The 19,390-nt window shown below is 40.2% G+C and overlaps 1 protein-coding gene across 1 annotated transcript in view; it reads right to left on the reverse strand.

The window, feature by feature from the left end:
* The window catches only part of LCLAT1 (lysocardiolipin acyltransferase 1), a gene marked incomplete at its 5' end in the record, with an annotated part of 119,253 nt that continues 100,303 nt past the window's right edge, over positions 441-19,390 (reverse strand). Inside the window, 1 exon segment of the mRNA NM_001142845.1 lies at positions 441-962. Coding sequence (NP_001136317.1) covers positions 460-962 — 503 coding nt within the window. The 3' untranslated portion in view covers positions 441-459.

Below are 19,390 nucleotides of genomic sequence, written 5' to 3' on the forward strand. Positions count from 1 at the left end.
GGGAGGAAGGGTCCTCGCCTCCATGGTCAAGTGCCAGCACTTGATCCGGGCCAGTGCTCAGGAGCCCCAGATCAGCCTTCTGTCTGGGGAGTTTGTTAGGAAGGAGGATGGGGCCTTGAGGAAAATCTTGTGTGTGTGTGTGTTGTCTGCAAACGGCCTGATGATTGTTTAATAAACACTCTGGCCTGAGTTATTTCACAGCGACTGCTCCCTGCCACACAGTGTTGAAATTACATTCAGAGATTTAAAAAAAAAAAAAAAAAAAAAAAGAAAAAAAAATCATGTGTGTAGCAATCTTTCCCCACAAAACCAAGTGCAAATATCTTCAACAAATAAGGATGGGAGTAAGAAATATTTGACGTAGTCATGCAAAAATGCATCTCAGTTTACAAAAGCTTAGAATATTTTCAAAATATCCCCTTGTTTTTTTTTTTTTTAAACACCATGAATCTTAGAATCTTACTCATTTTTCTTCGCATTTAAATGTGGCTGTTTGTGTAAAAACCGGTAACATGCAAGTTCGATGAGCTCCAGTCCACCAAATAGTCTCTCCTGCAGCACGAGGATGACAATGATGATTATAAAATACCACCGAGCGAGACTGTAGAAATAGATGAGCAGGCACATTGCAGGGCTGAACAGGGTCCAGTACAGTATAGACAGCCACTTGACCACAAGGACCCTGAGCTCAGACTTGCAAGGTGGAATCACAGTCTGTCCCGTAAAGGCAAAATTCTTCTCCCCTCGATAGAAGGAGCGCAGCCTCGCTTCCTTCTCCTCCCACCGCTTGTGGCACCAGAGCTGGAGGTCCTCCTTGGACGCGGGGAGGGAGGCCACTGGGTATCGGTGGACGTGGAAGTGGATCTCCTTGGGAAAGTCCCCGAGGAGGAGGTGCCTCTCTGTTTGAGGAATGTTGTGAGGGTATGCCACCGTGATGTCGTGGACAGCATCCAGGTTCTTACCTAGGTTTTGGAAAAGATAAAGGTACAGGTGGAGTAATGCTCAATCTGGGCAGCAGTGCTGATTCACACCGCAAGGCAGGAGAGAAATCAGGACAGAGTGAACCACGATGAGCAAACAAGGGCTATAACTACTTGCGTTCCTGGACCCTTGAGTCAATATTTACCAGTCATTTTTAGTATTTTTATCTGCTTGCCAATTACCACAAAGACCTTTAGAAACTATCTTCATTCACAGAAACAGTAATCTGCCATTCTAGAACTAAATGAATAAACACATTAAGTCAGATTTGAGATAGGAATTAAAGAGCACAGACCAGCTCTTTTACACCAAGACTCACTGCTTTGAGACCTCCTATGAATACACCCTTCTCTATAAAAAAAAAACTTTCTCACCTTTAACCCATTATTACCATGAAAGCTACTGGAAAGACTCTGAGTCAGACTGGATAAAGTGGCCAGACATGGTTGGAAACTTCCATACGATTTTTTTATTTTTAGAAACATCAATTTGAAGTCTGAGTGAGACCCTGACCCAGTGTACCATCATCCTCATAAATCTCATGATTTAATTACTTCGGGGTTAAGTGTTTTCAGCAAAGTCATATGCCAGATGCTGGAGATAGAGACCTGACTAAAACATGGTCCTTCACCTCATGCAAGAGTGTCCAACAGAATCAGGGAGACAGGCAGGCCCAGTCCCCTGACAGGGGCGTGTATAGGAAGGCAGATAAAGGGGCAGGAGCTGGCAGGCGGAGGGAGCCTCTGGTAGAGCACTGCAGGCTGAGGGCCCTGAAGGTGGGCTTGGAGGCATTCAGAGAAGGCCCACAGCTCAAACTTTAGCACCTGCACTCAGTTCTCTATGCCACAGAGAAGCACCTTAAATGGTAAGGCACCACTTAAGGATTTTAAATAGAAAAGGGACCCGAATATGTTTGATTTTAGCTGGGGAGTGTCTTGGGGGTGGTAACAAGAAAAGTCTTGACAGAACTAGGAGCAGGAGAGGTCGGAAGAGCAGTTTGAAGGTCATTACAAGGCAAGAAGGAGAGAGGAAGCAGGGACTAAAGGAAGTAAAATGCCCAAAGAAATCACAAACAAGAACAGGCGTGACGGAGGTGAACGGGAGCGGGCGCCGAGCCCAGGCTGGATCTGCTCAGGGCTCTGAACAGGGGTGGGTCTTTAAGATTAGAAATATGAGTGGTGTGCAACCTTGAAGGGATCCGAGGATCACCTGTGGAGCCCTGTAACGAGGCCCAGGGAGGTTATGTTTTTTGCCCAAGGGCACACAGCGTGTTGATGTGGCGTCTCTGAAAGTTGCTTTCTTCCCTATCAAGTTATTTCAGCGAGAGGCTTTTGATGTGAATTTTGATTCATTACAACTGTACCATTCGGGCCAAATTCATCTGTGGTGGTGGCAATCAGAACGGTAGTTGTGTGGGAGGGTGGGAACGGACTGGAAGGGAGCATGAGGAAACTGTCTGGACGGCAGGAATATTCTATATCTTGATGAGGGTGTGGATCATATCAGAGTGTACCTGTTGCATTTCACATTTTGTTCTTTAAATCTTGCCTCAATATTTAGTAACGATAAAGATATTTCCCACCTTATCTCACCAAGTTTACCCTTCCTACTCAACGTATTAGGTTGTGTTTATTTTTTAAAAAAATGATTCTTGTGAGTCTTCTGTAAATGTTTACTGTCAATCTCCATTACTCCGTAATTTACTTTAGGGGTAAGGGCCAGGTTTCAATTTGGTTTCACAACTGTCTTATAAAATACCCGGCCCTTAATGAGACCTATGCTATAAAAGCTGAGGGTACCTATATAAACAAGGGTTAGATTTCAAGCTGGATGGAAGGACAGTCCTTTAGGGGTGCTGTACACTGTTTACATGGGAGCAGAGGAGGCGCAGTGAAAGGCTGGCAGAGGCAAGATCCAGCGCACTTGGGTGGGAAGGTCTAGACGAGGGATGAGCTCTGACCTGTTTGGCTCCAGAGGAGAACTGGGTCCTGTGGTTAGAAGCCACAGGGAAAAGCTTTTCAACAGCTGTCAAGAGGTGATGTTTTATTCACCATTTGAGAAAAGGCTCCCTGACTACTGCCTGGTTTGCTACAGCGGGAATTTACACACTGGAAGGTGGACTGTGATCAAGCATCCAAACTAAGACCTATTCTTTCACTGGTATGCTGAGCATGACACCTCAACTAAGATGGTCATATAATATGTCTTAACCTGTTAACTCACCCGCATTAAAACTTGAGCAGCCTGGTGTCAATTTAGCATTAATCATGACTATTCTACTCCATTATCGATCAAATTTTTCCTCGATAAACTAGTTTGATATTTTATTGTGCCCTCTGCCTGCAGACCTTGGAGCCCACCAACCATACCCCCAAATCCTTGTTCTACTTCTATACCTTGATCTACCCGTGCCCCACGTTCCCTCTCAATGGAGGAAAAGAGATCTTTACCCCCTGTCACTTGTCAGGCCATTTAGCCTCTGATTCAGAACTGAGGTCACATTTACTTTTAGAACGCTTCTGCTGTCAGCATTTCTGCTTCTGCCTTCTGCCCCAGCCCTTCTCCTCAGTCAGGGGCACTGTCTCATCAGCCTCACTTGTCCACAGCCTTGGACCACCTCCTTCTCTGTGCACCAACTCCCCATCTTCCTACTCAGTCTCGTCACCCACTGCTGCTCAGTCACTTCCTGCAGCTCATCTCGAGAGCTGCCCATCTGTGCCAGCCTTTCTCCTGCAGGTGGTTCTTAATGCTTCTGAGCAAATACAGGCATGTATCATTATGATGTGGTTGTAAAATGGTATATACTCTACTAGTAAGAAACTAAACTTCCTCTTTTTGCTTTCTTCTTGACAACCTGTACGGTAGGGGTATGTGTGTACATGCACACACATATCTGTTCAATATATAAAGACCACATTTTGAGACAGAGATGGTACCATTTACAGAAATGTTCCTCAGAGAAAAATTCTAGATTCACTGCACTGCAGAGTATGAGGGCTGCTGAAGCAAATGCATAGGTTCAAATCATAGCTCTGCCTCTTACTAAACGAGTGAATTAATCCCTCTGTGGCTTATTTTGTTCCTGTATCTATAAACCACCTCACTGGGTTGTTTTGAGGATCAAATGAGATCATACATATAAAACACAAAACAAGATCTGATGCATAGTAAGTGCTCAATAAATGTTAGTTTCTGCTGCTCCTGTTATTATTTCCTCACGTTAGCATGATAGGCTCTAGCCTATCTAGCTTTATTAGTCCACAGATACCAGCACGGTCAGTGGGGAGAAAACTGCATTCAAATATCGTGTCTGTATCACTGCCCAGGGCACTACTCTCCTGGGCCTGGAAGCCACCACTTGCGGACCTCTTGTCTGTTACTCAGGACAAATGTTCAAACTAGTATTTCACAAAATGGCCAAGAACATTCCTCTGCCTCAAATATTTCAGCCTCTTTCTCAGAAACATTTCATCTCCACTCTCTTCAAAGACCAGCTCAAATTCCAAGGGTTCTTAGAAGAGTTTTCCTTAAGTATCCAGGCACAGTGGCCTTGCCCTCTACGAGTGCTTCAGGCATATGCACTGACTGATGTGTGGGTTTCGGCGCTCAAGCCGTCCTGCACTGCATCATGAGACGCTCTACATCACAGGTGCTCACCTGCCCTCAAAATACACGAGGGAATTGTACTGCCTTCTATATGAGGTTGTTACAACAATTTAGTGAACGAATGTATACAGGTTCTTTGCCTGGTAGTGGCACACAGAAAGTTCTTAAATGCTAGCACCTACTACAACTTCTGTGTTCAGTTAATGAAACTGACTTGCTCCACCAGATTTTTTTCATCTTGGTTCCAGGAATTTTTGGTTCTGAAAAAATAACAACAGTCTTGGGTGGAGGTGGTGGACAAAAGGCAGTAAGTGATGATAGATGATGATGTGGACATTCAAAAGTTGAGATGTGCCTTTACTTCATTTACCAATTTATAACAGGGCAAAAGTAATGTGTAATAGATTAAGCAAAGATTCAATTACAAAGGAGTTATATTATTTTTAAATTTTTTGGTATAAAATAAAACTTTTAAATATGCAGATTAAGATGGCTGCTATCACTAAAAGTCATTTTTAAAAGGTCTCAGGGTTTTTTTTGATAGTTTAATTTACAAATCTAGATGCTATTTAGCTACTTGTCACCTGCCTATATGGACCTTAGAAAATGGATCTGTTCTGTTTCTGATACTATGTCTGTCGCTAAGTTTCATCTTCGGTATCATTTTGCAAAGCTACCATTCTGTTAGAACCAGCACACTCGGGCCCAGAGATGTTTGTTCCCTAGAAGAACAGAAAAAGCACTACCTTAGTATTTCAAATCCTACTTTTTAGTCTCAGGCTGAGACCGAGGGAATTTTTAATACTTTAGTCATGTTTAACCCACAGAAATGTAAAAGCCATGACTAGACTTTATAAATGCAGAAGGGGTTGGGGGGGGGTGTCTCCCAGCAAAGCAAGTGGGGTACGTGATTATTAGTAGAGTCCTACTCACCTGGAATGGGGGAGGGCCAAGTCTTTACACATTTTTATGTTTATTTATTTTTCTTTTTAGGGCTGCACCGGCAGGATATGGAAGTTCCCAAACTAGGGGTTGAACTGGAGCTCGTGGCCTATGCCATAGCCACGTGGGATATGAGCTGCATACGCGGCCTACACCACAGCTCACGGCAATGCCAGATCCTTAACCCACTGAGCCAGGCCAAGGATTGAACCTGCGTCCTCATGGATGCTAGTCAGATTCATTTCTGCTGAGCCACAAAGACAACTTCCATTTGTATGTTTAAAATGAAAGACTCGAGTGAAGAAATCCTGGTTTGCCCAGATCTAATGATTTAGTTCAGTGGTAAAACAACAGAAAAATAAGCTTTTTTTGTTTCTTTTAACCCAAAGTGATCTTAAATGGAGTTGATGACAACTGAAATGTCTTTTCTTTCCCCATTCCATAATCAAACACACCTAGAATATATACAAATATAATTTATTTTGGATTTCTTCCATTTTAACACCTGCATTTAAAAAATTACACATTAAGGAGTTCCCGTCATGGCGCAGTGGTTAACGAATCCGACTAGGAACCATGAGGTTGCGGGTTCGGTCCCTGCCCTTGCTCAGTGGGTTAATGATCCGGCGTTGCCGTGAGCTGTGGTGTAGGTTGCAGACGCGGCTCGGATCCTGCATTGCTGTGCCTCTGGTGTAGGCCGGTGGCTACAGCTCTGATTCGACCCCTAGCCTGGGAACCTCCATATGTCGCGGGAGCGGCCCAAGAAATAGCAACAACAACAACAACAACAAAAGACAAAAAAAGACAAAAGACAAAAAAAAAAAAAATTACACATTAAGTTTACTTTCTATTAACCAGCTCTAAATCCATACATCTAACTGTATATATTAGAGAGTTTTAGATAAAGTAGCTTGTCATCTAAGATGTTTGTGTTAAAAGATGCTGAAACTGCTGGTTTTGTGCAATATTTTTCAGATTAAAAAAAAAAAAAAAACCCAAACACCAAGAGAGTAAAAGTTGGATGTAGTAACTAAACCTTCATTCACCATGCCACTTTGACAATGACATATAATGGGTACGTGGCTGATAATAAGCATGACAAATTGGCACCAGTCAGTACACCTGAAGCACAGCTTGGAGGGAACAGATCTGGATATATTTAGACTAAAAATACCAATAAAGAAGACCCCTCTCAGCTTTAAAATAGTAAGGCATGCATAAGCCTTATTAAAATCAACTGATACTGAGGCTGAGTACCATTCTCTTTGTTAGAGAAAGTACCACTGTGTCCTACTAGGAACATTCTTCATTGCTCCTTCTGTATAAGTTAGTTGGATGCTTATGGACAAGAGGTAGAGTCACAGGTTTCCAGCCCTGCCTTTTATCAGCTCCGTGACCTTGGCAGGTTCACCAGAAGCCTCCTCTGTAAATGCAGATGGTCACAGAACGTCCTCTCATAGGGTTGGTGAAGATGAGGTGGAAAAGGCCTGCGGATGCTTAGAGGAGGGCCTGGCAGGTGGTGAGCGCTCAGACCCTCACTACTGCTCTTCCTCCGGGTGGGAGGTCACGTACGACACTTCAACTGAGGTGAGACTCAGGCTGCTACCCTTTACCTCCTCCTTGCTCCAGAGTTCCTTTTCCCCGGGGAGAGAGACAAGTCTACTGTCTAACATGCCATCCAGTCCTCTCCCGCGGTGTGGCAGCAGAGCTGTTTACAGGGGACTGACCTTGGCTCTGGGAGTAGGACCCAATTTACTTCCTGATATATATTCTTCTCCAACCCCACTAACTCATTCCTTAGACTTTTAAGCTATGCATAGATACTAAATGCTCTGATGACATTCAGAATTAGAAGCTGATTTGTGCTCCAGCATCACCGGCCTCCTTTCCCATCCTGGTTTTTGCTTTGTTTTTTAATAAGTCAAAGTCAGTGCCTACTTTTTCTAAGAAAGAAACATCTGGAGTCCCTGTCGTGGCTCAGTGGTAATGAGCCACTAGTCAGTAACAAGCCGACTAGTATCCATGAGGACACTGGTTCAATTCCTGGTCTTGCTCAGTGGGTTAAGGATCTGGCATTGCTGTGAGCTGTGGGGTAGGTCACAGACATGGCTCAGATCCTGTGTTGCTGTGACTGTGGCGTAGGCTGGCTGCTGTGGCTCCGATTTGACCCCTAGCCTGAGAACCTCCATATGACGCCAATGCAGCCCTAAAAAGACAAAACAAACAAACAAAAAGTATTCTGGGCTTCAAAAGCAAACTTCAGCTAGAAGGTAAAATAAAAAATGTTATCCTTGTGAACAACCTAAATTCAGGTCTTAGAGATAATTTTAGGGATGTATATTTTCACATTCCTACCCTAAATCTGTTGAACTTTTTTGTGTTTTGTGTAAATGCATGAGTCTTTTCAGTTATGGATATCTCTCTTCTGGTGGGGTTCTTTGGATCTTCAAAACAAGTTATATTTTCTAGTTAGAATGGAAACATGTTGACATTTTCCACAATTTGATAATACTAGTGCATTAACAGGTCAAAGGCAAGATGTGAATAACAATATGTACTTGTTAAGGCCAGATACACATATATACACATGCATATAAAACATATGCCTTGAGGAAAAAATCCATACATTTTCAAAAATGAGTTCATATTGTACATGCTGTTCTATAACTATTTTCAAGCCTTTCCCATTCATGCCATTAAAGATTTTCTAAAATAATCTTTTTTAAAAGTGTAATTTTATTGGAGTATAGCTGACTTACAATGTTGCATTTGTTTTAGGTGTATAGCAAAGTGAATCAGTCATACACATAACTATCCATTCTTTTTTCACATATAGGTTATTATTTTCCTGTGTATACAGTAGGTTCTCATTAACTATCTATTTTATACAATAGTGTTTATATATTATTCCCACCCTCCCAATTTTTCCCTCCCCCAAATGGTTTCTCCTACAGTAACCATAAGATTGGGTTTGAAATCTGAGTTTGTTTCTAGTTTATAAATGAGTTCTTTTGTGTTAAAGTATCATTTTAAAGATGTATAATATTTGATTTTCTATGTACATTAAAAATTACTTTGTTTTCAGATATTTAAGTTGTTTCCACATAAACAATATTTAAATCGATATCCTTACAATTAACGATAAGGATTTTCTGGGATAAATTCTAGTAAGTTGAATTGCTAGATCAAAGAATATGAATACTTCAATAGGCTTTTGCTACACAGGGGAAACTGACCCTGGAAACATCAATTTAATAAATGCACACACAAAAAATGTATGATGGTCCCCCTCCCTGCACACACACTTGTACAAATGCTTGCGACTGCAATTTTTAGAAGGCCACCAAAGTGTGTCATTTTTGTTTTAACTTGTACGTCTTTGATTAGATCAAACCAGTTCGTTGCATATATACACTGGGACTATCACTACCTGTTTTGGGAATTCAGTTACTTGTCATCTTATAGATGTGTAAGAGCGCTTTAACTCTTTCATACTAATTTTGTCATCTCGCCACTAGTAAGTTTATTTTGTTGGATTCGCTGCTTTGTGAATGTAGCTTCACCGTCCTTCATCCAGTTCCTATGGGATGTTTGTCTCTTCAAAGTCAATTTCCAAAGCTCCTTCTTTATCATGGATTATTAATCCCCTGTATGCTTTGTTGCAAATATTTTTACAAACTCATTATCTGTTGCCTTTTTTTTTTTTTTTTTTTTTTTGTCTTTTTGCCATTTCTTGGGCCGCTCCCACAGCATATAGAGGTTCCCAGGGTAGGAGTCTAATCAGAGCTATAACCACTGGCCTACACCAGAGCCACAGTAACTCGGGATCGGAGCTGCGTCTGAAATCTACACCACAGCTCAAGGCAACGTCGGATCCTTAACCCACTGAGCAAGGCCAGGGGATCGAACCCGCAACCTCATGGATTCGTTAACCATTGAGCCCCACGGGACCTCCTCTGTCGTCTTTATTTATGGCATCTTTCCAATACATGTGTGTGAATGCACGCATGCGTGTGTGCATATGCACGTGTTTGTATGTGTCTCTGCGTCTGTACAAGTTCATTTCTTTGTTATATCTTTTGGATTCCTACCTTTGCCTTCCCTGCCCCTATACTATATATATTTTATATTTTTCTACAAGATGAATAACATTTTTTCATTTAATTTTATAATATAGCTTTACTTTCTTTCAAAAACATCCATTTTTTTCTTGCATCATTTATTATATAATGCCTCTTTTTCTACTATTTGGAAATACCAACTTGGTCATATATTACATTCTTAAATGTAAAGATATCCAGTCTCCCTTCTGTCTTCTGCTCCACTGATTTATATGTACTCGTGCTTTCTTTAGTGACTTAATAGCTGATATAGCAAGGCTGATTATTTTGTTTTTCACAATATATTTGGCTCCTGCTGGCAACTATTTTGCAGTATAAATTAAGAGTATTCAGTTCTAAAACAAAACCCAACTCCCCCTCAGCTTAACTAGAAATTACATTTGTATTATATTTATACTTTTGAAAGAAATGACACTTTCATATTGTCTTTTCAATAAAAAAGTAGTTTTTCCATGCGCTCAAATTTTTCATCTTACAATAAGATCACATAACTTCTGTGACTTTCTTTCAAAATTTATTCCTAAATAATTTCATAATTTTTTTCATTATTGTGAATGCAATATGTGTTCCTACTTACACTTTTAGAGAATCACTGCTTAGAATATAGAAAATACATTGTTTGTTGTATTTTTATCTCATACGTAACCATCTTAACAAATTTTCTTAAGTCTGGTTGATTTTTTACTAGATTCTTTTTGACTTTTTAGATTTCCTATCAGCAGCAAAAAGACAGTTTACATTTATTTTTCTCATCTTTATGGTAAGTTTTAGTACTTTGACTAGCATTTATTTAATAATAAAAAGCACAGTTTTGACTTTAACCAAAATACAAGTTTTAATGCTTCAGCATATGAGATACTGTGGAGTTTTGGTAACATAGTATTATATTTAAATAGTTAACTTCTGGAGTTCCCACCAATCTGACTAGGAACCATGAGGTTGCTGGTTCAATTCCCGGCCTTGCTCAGTGGGCTAAGGATCCGGCGTTGCCGTGAGCTGTGGTGTAGGTCGCACTCGCAGCTCAAATCTGGCATGGCTGTAGTATAGGCCAGTGGCTACAGCTCCAATTAGACCCTAGCCTGAGAACCTCCATATGCTGCAGGTGCGGCACTAAAAAGACAAAAATAAATAATAAATAGTTAACTTCTATTTTGTTCTAATTTTTATTAGTAATAGCTTAAGTCTATCAAGTATCGTTTTAGTATCTATGGATAGGCTCAAATACATATGTATGTATATATATATTTTAAAAAGAAAATGATCAAACACCTGTATATACCAAAGTAGTAGCTAAATTTAAAAGGAAAAATTCTGAAATGAGAAGAGAAATTGAAAAATAATACAATTACAGTGTAGGCTTAAGTATCTTTCATAACAGGACAACTCCAATAGATAAAAATTAGTTAAATGAATTGAACAACTATTAAAAGTTATTCAATTTATTCTATATATTCAAAATAATTATTAAAAATATATCCAAAATATGGAGTTCCTGTCATGGTACAGCGGAAACGAATCTGACCAGGAACCATGAGGTTGCAGGTTCGATCCCTGGCCTCACTGAGTGGGTTAAGGATCCGGCGTTGCTGTGAGCTGTGGTATAGGTTGCAGATGCAACTTGGATCTGGCATTGCTGTGGCTCTGGCGTAGGCCGGAAGCAACAGCTTCGATTTGGACCCCTAGCCTGGGAACCTCCATATTGTCATAGGTGTGGCCCTAGAAAGACAAATGACAAATATACATATATATTCAAAATATTATTTAAAATAATAGACTTACACAGACCCATATGTCCCTAGAAAATATTTTAAATGGGTAATGTCCCTGGACCACTTTGATATTTGATCATTTATATAGTGGCAAGAAGATTTTATAAAAACCACATAGGCCACATTCTCACATCAAAATTCCATAAAAATAGAAATAAATAAAATACAATAACCACTCTAACAGAACATTTGGTTGACTCTGGTATGAGAGATGAAATCAGAGCATTATGAACTACTTGAAAAGGAATGAAAAAGAATCAATGGAATATAGTAAAGGCTATACTCACTAATAAATGCTTCATTATTAAAGAGGAAAAATAAAGAAAAATTACTTATGGCAACTGGGGAAAAAAAGAATCCAAAGGGAAATGGGAAAAACACTAAAGATAAACAGCAATCATTAATGAAACAAAACTAAGAAACAGTGAAAGACAAATGCAAAAGCTAATTATTCAACAAGATGAATAAAATCTTAAACTCCATGAAGGTGATTAAGGGGGGAAAAAAGCATACATATTTAAGACCACAGCAAAGGAAACAAAGTCACAGATATGGAAGAAGAATGATGAGAATGAAAATCTATACCTGTGATGATACTGGGCAGAAGATGTGCACACCACACATACACAGATCACAGTAGGAGATCCATGTGCGCATACGTTATATATAATACCGCAGATTTGCTTGGTGAAAATTTGTGTTCACTTCAAAAATCATCAAATATTATTCTTCAGTCTATTTTTAATAGAAACGCAAGCTCTTATGATATTGCTATGTAATAACAACAAAGAACACCCGTGCCAGAGTTCCTGTTGTGGCTCAGAGGGTAACGAACCCAACTAGGATCCTTGAGGACGCGGGTTCGATCCTTGGCCTCCCTCGGTGGGTTAAGGATCCAGTGTTGCTGTGAGCTGTGGTGTAGGCTGGCAGCTGTAGCTCTGATTTGACCCCTAGCCTGGGAACTTCCATATGCCGTGAATGTGGCCCTAAAATAACAAAAACAAAGCCACAGCGCTGGAGTTCCCTTCGTGGCGCAGTGGTTAATTAACGAATCCGACTAGGAACCATGAGGTTGCGGGTTCGGTCCCTGGCCTTGCTCAGTGGGTTAATGATCTGGCGTTGCCGTGAGCTGTGGTGTAGGTTACAGACGCGGCTCGGATCCCGCGTTGCTGTGGCTCTGGCGTAGGCCGGCGGCTACAGCTCTGATTCGACCCCTAGCCTGGGAACCTCCATATGCTGCGGGAACGGCCCAAGAAATAGCTAAGAAATAAAGAAAAAAAAAAAAAAAAAAAAGAAAAGAAAAACCATAGTGCTAATTTTACAGGAAGGCCAACAGAGCTCATGTGCCATGTCTCCTCAACCCCCGGGCTTTTCGTGTAGAATTTACAAAGCAAAAAATAAACAGCAATGAATAGAATAACATAATATGCTATGAAGGGAAAGGGACAAGGGTTCTAGTTCCAAACTGTTCTCATTCCCAGGACCTACTAAACATAATTGCTGCTTGAGCATCTGCAGACTGTTAATGATGACAGGAACTTATTTTGCCTATTTGTTCAAAAATTCATACTCTTTATTTTCACTATTCTTTAAAAGAAAAATGTGCTAAAATGATGTTTAGAGAAGACATTCAAAATTCAGTGTAAAAAAAACCAGAGCAATAGCAAAATATGATTCAAGTACCTGTTGCATTCAACAAATTTGTTTAGATGTTTCAAAACCCTTGACACGAATCAATACCACATTAAAAGATTAGAAGTGTCAGCATATGCACTCTAATTTGCTGGTCTTTGAATTAAATGAGTTTGGATGTCATCATCACACAATCATTACAGTCTCCATGCTCTGAGGTTAGGATTGAAGATGACTAATGATGCACTTGGACATAACCACGTATTGAGTGCCTTCCTAACTGCTAGGCATTATTAATTCAACAAGTTCTCGATGGGAGTGTGTACTCACTGTGCCAGACAGAGCTACAGGCATTTGGGGTACACTGGTAGACAAAAGGAAGATCCCTCCCTTGTGGAGTTGTCAGGACACTGTCATTTTTGATCTTTAACCACCCTTGTGATGGTATCCCTTTTTTGCAGTTGTAGGAACGGAGGCACAGAGAAGTTGCCAGCTGCTGAAAAATCATAGTTGGTTAGCAGTCTGTTGTGTCTGATTCCAACGTCTTTCCACCGTGCTGCTCTACCTTCTAAGAGCTACATGCTAAGGTCAGGAGCTGCAGAGTCACACTGACCTGGTTTGTGTCCAGGCACAGTTTATTAGCTGTGTGATCTTGAACAAGTTATTTAACCTCCCTTAGCCTCAGGCTCCTCATCAGCAATCAGGGAATAATGCTTCCTTGGAGGGCTAGAAAACAAAAGGCGTCTGTCCATCTGTAAAGGCAGTCTCCTGTGCCTTTGTAAGGGCATCAATTCTATGCAATTGAAAGATCCTGGTGTTTGTATTCAAGTTTCTTTTAATTTTGCACTATATTATTCTCATATGTTAAGTATATCATGCACATGTTCTGAGTAACAGAGTTTTGTTATAGTTTTATACAAAGTATAAACTAATAGACGTTATATAAATTTCTGTTATCTACTCCTGGGATGAGCTTAATCCATTAGTCCACCAAATCACAAGCCAGGCCCTGCCGTCTACTTTGTGGCAGCCATGTAAACTGCAGTGGAATGTCGAAGTTACAATCTTGTACATCTAAAAAACTGATGGAGTAACAATACAGTTTAAACTTGTAAAAAGTTTAAAGCCTACCCTCTCTATAGCTTTATGGTGTATGTGATTTTTGCACATAATACAGAGAGTTCTCTGTAAATGTGGTGGGTTGAATAACATGTCCGCCAACATTTACATCCACCCAAACTTCAGAATATGACTTCAGTTGGAAATAGAGTCTTTGCAGATGTACTTAAGGTCAGGATTGAGAGGGGATCACAGTGGATTAAGGACAAGGGGGCTGTCCTTACAAGACAGAAAAGGGACACGCAGTGATAGAGGGAAAGATCAGAGTGATGCAGCTTCAAGCTAAGGAATGTTAGGAGCTAACAAGCTGTCAGAGGCCAGGAAGGATTCTCCCTCAGAGCTTTGTGAGAGGGCGTGGTCCTGCCAGTACCTTGTTTACAGACTTCCGGCCACCAAAACTATGAGATTTTATATATATATATATATATGTATTTTTTTAGCCATCAAGTTTATGCTGATTTTTAATGGGAGCCTAGGAAACTAAGAGAATATACATTGAGAAATATCAAATGTCAAGGATTGCTCTTTTTTTGAAGCTTTGTTTTGGGGAAGGACGTTTCTTCTTTTCTATACTTTTTGAGTTTATAAAGTGTCATTTTGAGACTGAAGAGCAAGGGCACCTGTTAGAGCTGTATGGAAAATGAAGACTTCAGTTTCTAAATTTACCTAAAGAGGCTGATTACAGGTTCTTAGGAAGAAAGCAGAATTACCATTTCATGGCAGTTCCTATAGAATGCTGAGAGCCATTCCTCAGTTCAGAAGGAGAGGCTATGACAGTGGCTCTCAGCTTTCAGTGGCCTCAGATCTACCTGGGGAACCAGCTGAAAATGAGTTGTGGACCTCACTCCCAGAGATTCTCATTTAGACTGAGTGGGTGGGATCAAGAACTGCACTGTAACAGGTACCCCAGGAGATTGTGATCTGATGTAGAGGGCTAGAGGGCCACACTTTGGGAAATGTTAGGTTAGAGGAACAGCTCTAAGCAGAGGAGGCCATGGAGAGTTACATTTAAGAGCTGGGTTCTTAGAATCAGATGAGACTGTGGGTTCTTCGTCTTAATTCCACTCCTTCCTAATGAGTGGCCTTGGGAAACATATGCACCTCTGGGAGCATTATTTGAGACCATCCTAGCAAGTGATCAATGAATGTTGCCTATTAAAATTATTTTAAAATTTAAGGTAAAAACAACTTCCTCTAGTTCACATTATATAGTGACTGACTTAATCAGAACAGTAACTGCCACAGCTGTGCTCACATAGTGGGAGATTTCATTAGGGTGTATTAAAAAGAGTTTATCGCCCCTTTGGGACACTGGAAGAGAGATCTTGCTGGATATGATATCAGATAGCCGTTTGGAAACAAGATAGTTCAAAATGATTAGGATTGAGAAAAGAAAATTTAAAAAGGAGAAGGCAGAACCTAGCTCTTCCAACACTGCAATTTTGCCTAAAAACCCTGGTGGCTTCTAAGTTCACCACTAAAATCATTTCTTGCGTATTTGGCATGTTCAGTGTCATAGCTATATGCTTGGGCTGGAATGGAAGGAGTTGCCTTCTTGACCTCTAAATTCAGCCTGGTTTCTCACTCAGGCTTAGTTCTTTATATACTAGGAAAAGAATAGAAAAGAAAAAAGAAAAAAAGGTGCTTGAGTAAAGTCCCCTTTTTATTAGTACTAGAATACTTAAGTACAGTTTCATATGTGTAGAAAACTTCATCAGTGGGACTGGCAGGCAAGGTGGGGAGGGGGACTGAACGTGAGCAAGACTGCAGACACCTAATAGAAGTTCACTGACAGATGCCAGGGGGCAGAAAGCCTAGTGGTCTGAACCCTGAAGGTGAAAGACAGCTATGGCCTGAATCCTAGAACCATGTGGGACAGTAAATTGCATATTACCACTTTTCCATGCCAGTAGTCACCCAGCTGAGGCTATACTTAATAGCATGTTTCTGTTTTTTAAAAAAATTTTCCAATGTTTAAAGCAGTGTATAAAGACATAAGGTTAATTATGATTAAAAAAAAAAAAACAGTGGTTCTCATCTTTCTTCCTATTCTAAGCAGCTCAGTAGAGCAGAGATGCTCAATAAGAGGTTAGGAAGGAGATGTATTTGAAAAATTAACCCAAGTCATTAGATGGACTATCTCTGGTCTCTCAATTCCACATACCTAAAATAACACTAAGTAGCATATATCTGTACTACATTAATATGACAGCATTTATTACCCTCAGGTGGTATTAGAGGTCCTAGTAATTACAACAGGCAAGAAAAAGAAACAAAAATCATACAGGTTGAAAAGGAAGAGGTAAAACTGTGGCTCAGCAAGTTAAGGATCCAGTGTTGTCACTGCTATAGCATGAGCTTCATCCTGGGCCCTGGAACTTCTGCATACCCTGAGTTGGGTGGGGGGGGGTGCGTGGTGGGGAAGGCTACTGGAATAACAAGTGGATTTAGCAAGGTTGCAAGATATAAGTTCAATATAAAAAATAAAATAATTTCCATTTATTGAACTGGAAATTCAAATTTTAAAGAATATTATTTACATTATCATCAAAAATATAAAACCTTGGGGATAAATTTAACAAAATAATGCGTAAGACTGCAAACTACAAACCATTACTGAGAGAAATTTAAAAGATCCAAATAATTGGAGAGATTAAAGGCAGACCCTGGAGATTGTGGGTTCGGTTTCAGACCACTGCAATGAAGGGGATATCATGATAAAGTGAGTCACAAATTTGGGGGGGTTCTAAGTGCATATGAAAGTTATGTTTACACTATACTGTTGCCTCTTCTTAAGTGTGCAACAGCATTATGTCTTAAACCAAAGCGTATACCTTAATGAAAAAATACTTTATTGCTATAAAATGCCAACCACCATCTGCTAACACAAGGTTTCCACAACCCTCAACTTGTAAAAAGTACAGCATTTACAAAATGCAGTAAAGCAAAGCACAATGAAAACAAGGTATGCCTGTGCCATGCTCATAGATTGGAGGATTCAGTATTGTTAAGCTGACATCTGTCCTCTAAACTGATCTACAGATTCAAAGCAATCACAATCAAAACTAGTCTGCAGTGTATAAACTGATCCTAAATTTTATACAGATATGCAGAGGATCTAAAATAACAAAACAACTGTGAAAAAGAATAACAAAGTTGGAGGCCTTACACTAGCGAATTTAAGGACTTACTCTAAAGGTTCAAGTAATCAAAACAGTGTGGTGCTGGAGGAAGGAACAGAATAGAGTCCAGGGACAATTCACGCTTGTGCTGCCAAATTTCAACAAAGTTGCCTGGGTGACTCAATGGCGAAAAGATGGTCTTTTCAACAAATGGTACTAGAACAATTGGATATCTACAGGCAAAGAAAGGCAAAGAAACAAATCCAATGCTTATCGCATACCATATATAAATTTTAACTCAAAGTGGATAATAGGCCTAAATGTAAAAGCTAAAACTATAAAATCTTTGTGACCAGGGCTAGGCAATAATTTCTTAGATACGTCACAGAGAATAAAAACAAGAAAACAAACAATGGAGAAATTGTACACCATCAAAGTAAAGCACCTTGACTCTCCATAAGATAATATTAAGGAAATGAAAAGGTAAGCCACAGATTGGGATAATAATTGCAAACCATTCATACAATAAAGGATTTGCATCCAAAATATTGGATCCAACAACTCAATAAGAAGACAGCCTTTTTTTTTTTTTTTTTTTTTTGTAGCATACAGAAGTTCCTGGGCCTTGGATCGAACCCATGCCATAGTTGTAACCAGAGCCACAGCAGTGACAACACTGGATCCTTAACCCGCTGGGCCACGAGGGAAATCCAACACCCAGTTTTTAAGAACAAGTGGAAGAAGAGAATTGACATCACCAAAGAAGGTGTATGATAGACAAGTAAATTTAGGAAAAGATGCTTAACATCTTTAGTTTTAGATAAATACAAACTGAGACCGCACTAAGATAACACTGCATATTTAACAGAATGTCTAGGAGTTCCTGTCCTGGCTCAGTGGTTAACGAATCTGACTAGGAACCAGGAGGTTGCGGGTTCGATCCCTGCCCTTGCTCAGTGGGTTAAGGATTGGCATTGCCATAAACTGAGTTGTAGGTCACAGACTCGGCTTGGATCTGGTGTTGCTGTGGCTCTGGTGTAGGCTGGTGGCTACAGCTCCAATTCAACCCCAGCTTGGGAACCTCCATGTGCTGCGGGTGCAGCCCTAGAAAAGACAAAAAAACAAAACAAACAAATGAAAAAAACAAAACAAAACAGAATGTCTAGAATTAACAAGGCTGACAATATCAGGTTTTGGTGAGGATGCTGAACAACTGGAACACTCCAAAGCAGGTGATGGAAACATTATATTTCAAGACAGCACAGTGGCTCAGCAATCACATTCTTAGGTGACTGCTCCAAGAAGACATAAGCCCACAAAAATTCTTGCATGCAAATGTTCATGACAATTTTATACATATATTCTAAAGCAACTGGAAGAAACCTCAATGTCTATTAATCCAAGAATGGGTAAACAAATTGTGGTATATTCCAGACAATGGAATACTACTCAGCCATAAAAAGGAATAAACTGATACACACATGGATGAAACATAAAAGCATTATACTAAGTGAAAGAAGCCAGATACAGCCAATTACGTACCATTTAATTTCACTGATATGAAAATCTAGAAAAGGCAAAACTACAGGTTTGACAGAAAGCAGATCAGTAGTTTTCTAGGGACTAGGAGTTCAGGGAAGAGGTCTCACTGTAAATGGAGTCATACAAAGGATCTTTGGGGGGTGGGTGATGGAACGGGCAGTATTTTGACTATAATAACAGTTATATGACTATGTATTTATCAAAACACATCTAGTTGTACACTTAAAATGTACCTGCATTTTTAGGCAAGTAAATTGTACCTCTAAAAGTTGTAATTTTTTTTTTTTTTTTTTTGGTCTTTTTGCTATTTCTTTGGGCCGCTCCCGCGGCATATGGAGGTTCCCAGGCCAGGGGTCCAATCGGAGCTGTAGCCACCGGCCTACGCCAGAGTCACAGCAACGCGGGATCCGAGCCGCGTCTGCAACCTACACCACAGCTCACGGCAATGCCAGATCCTTAACCCACTGAGCAAGGGCAGGGACCGAACCCGCAACCTCATGGTTCCTAGTTGGATTCGTTAAGCACTGCGCCATGACGGGAACTCCAAAAAGTTGTA

Source organism: Sus scrofa, chromosome 3 (genome assembly GCF_000003025.6).
Source record: "Sus scrofa isolate TJ Tabasco breed Duroc chromosome 3, Sscrofa11.1, whole genome shotgun sequence".
Taxonomy (NCBI): domain Eukaryota; kingdom Metazoa; phylum Chordata; class Mammalia; order Artiodactyla; family Suidae; genus Sus; species Sus scrofa.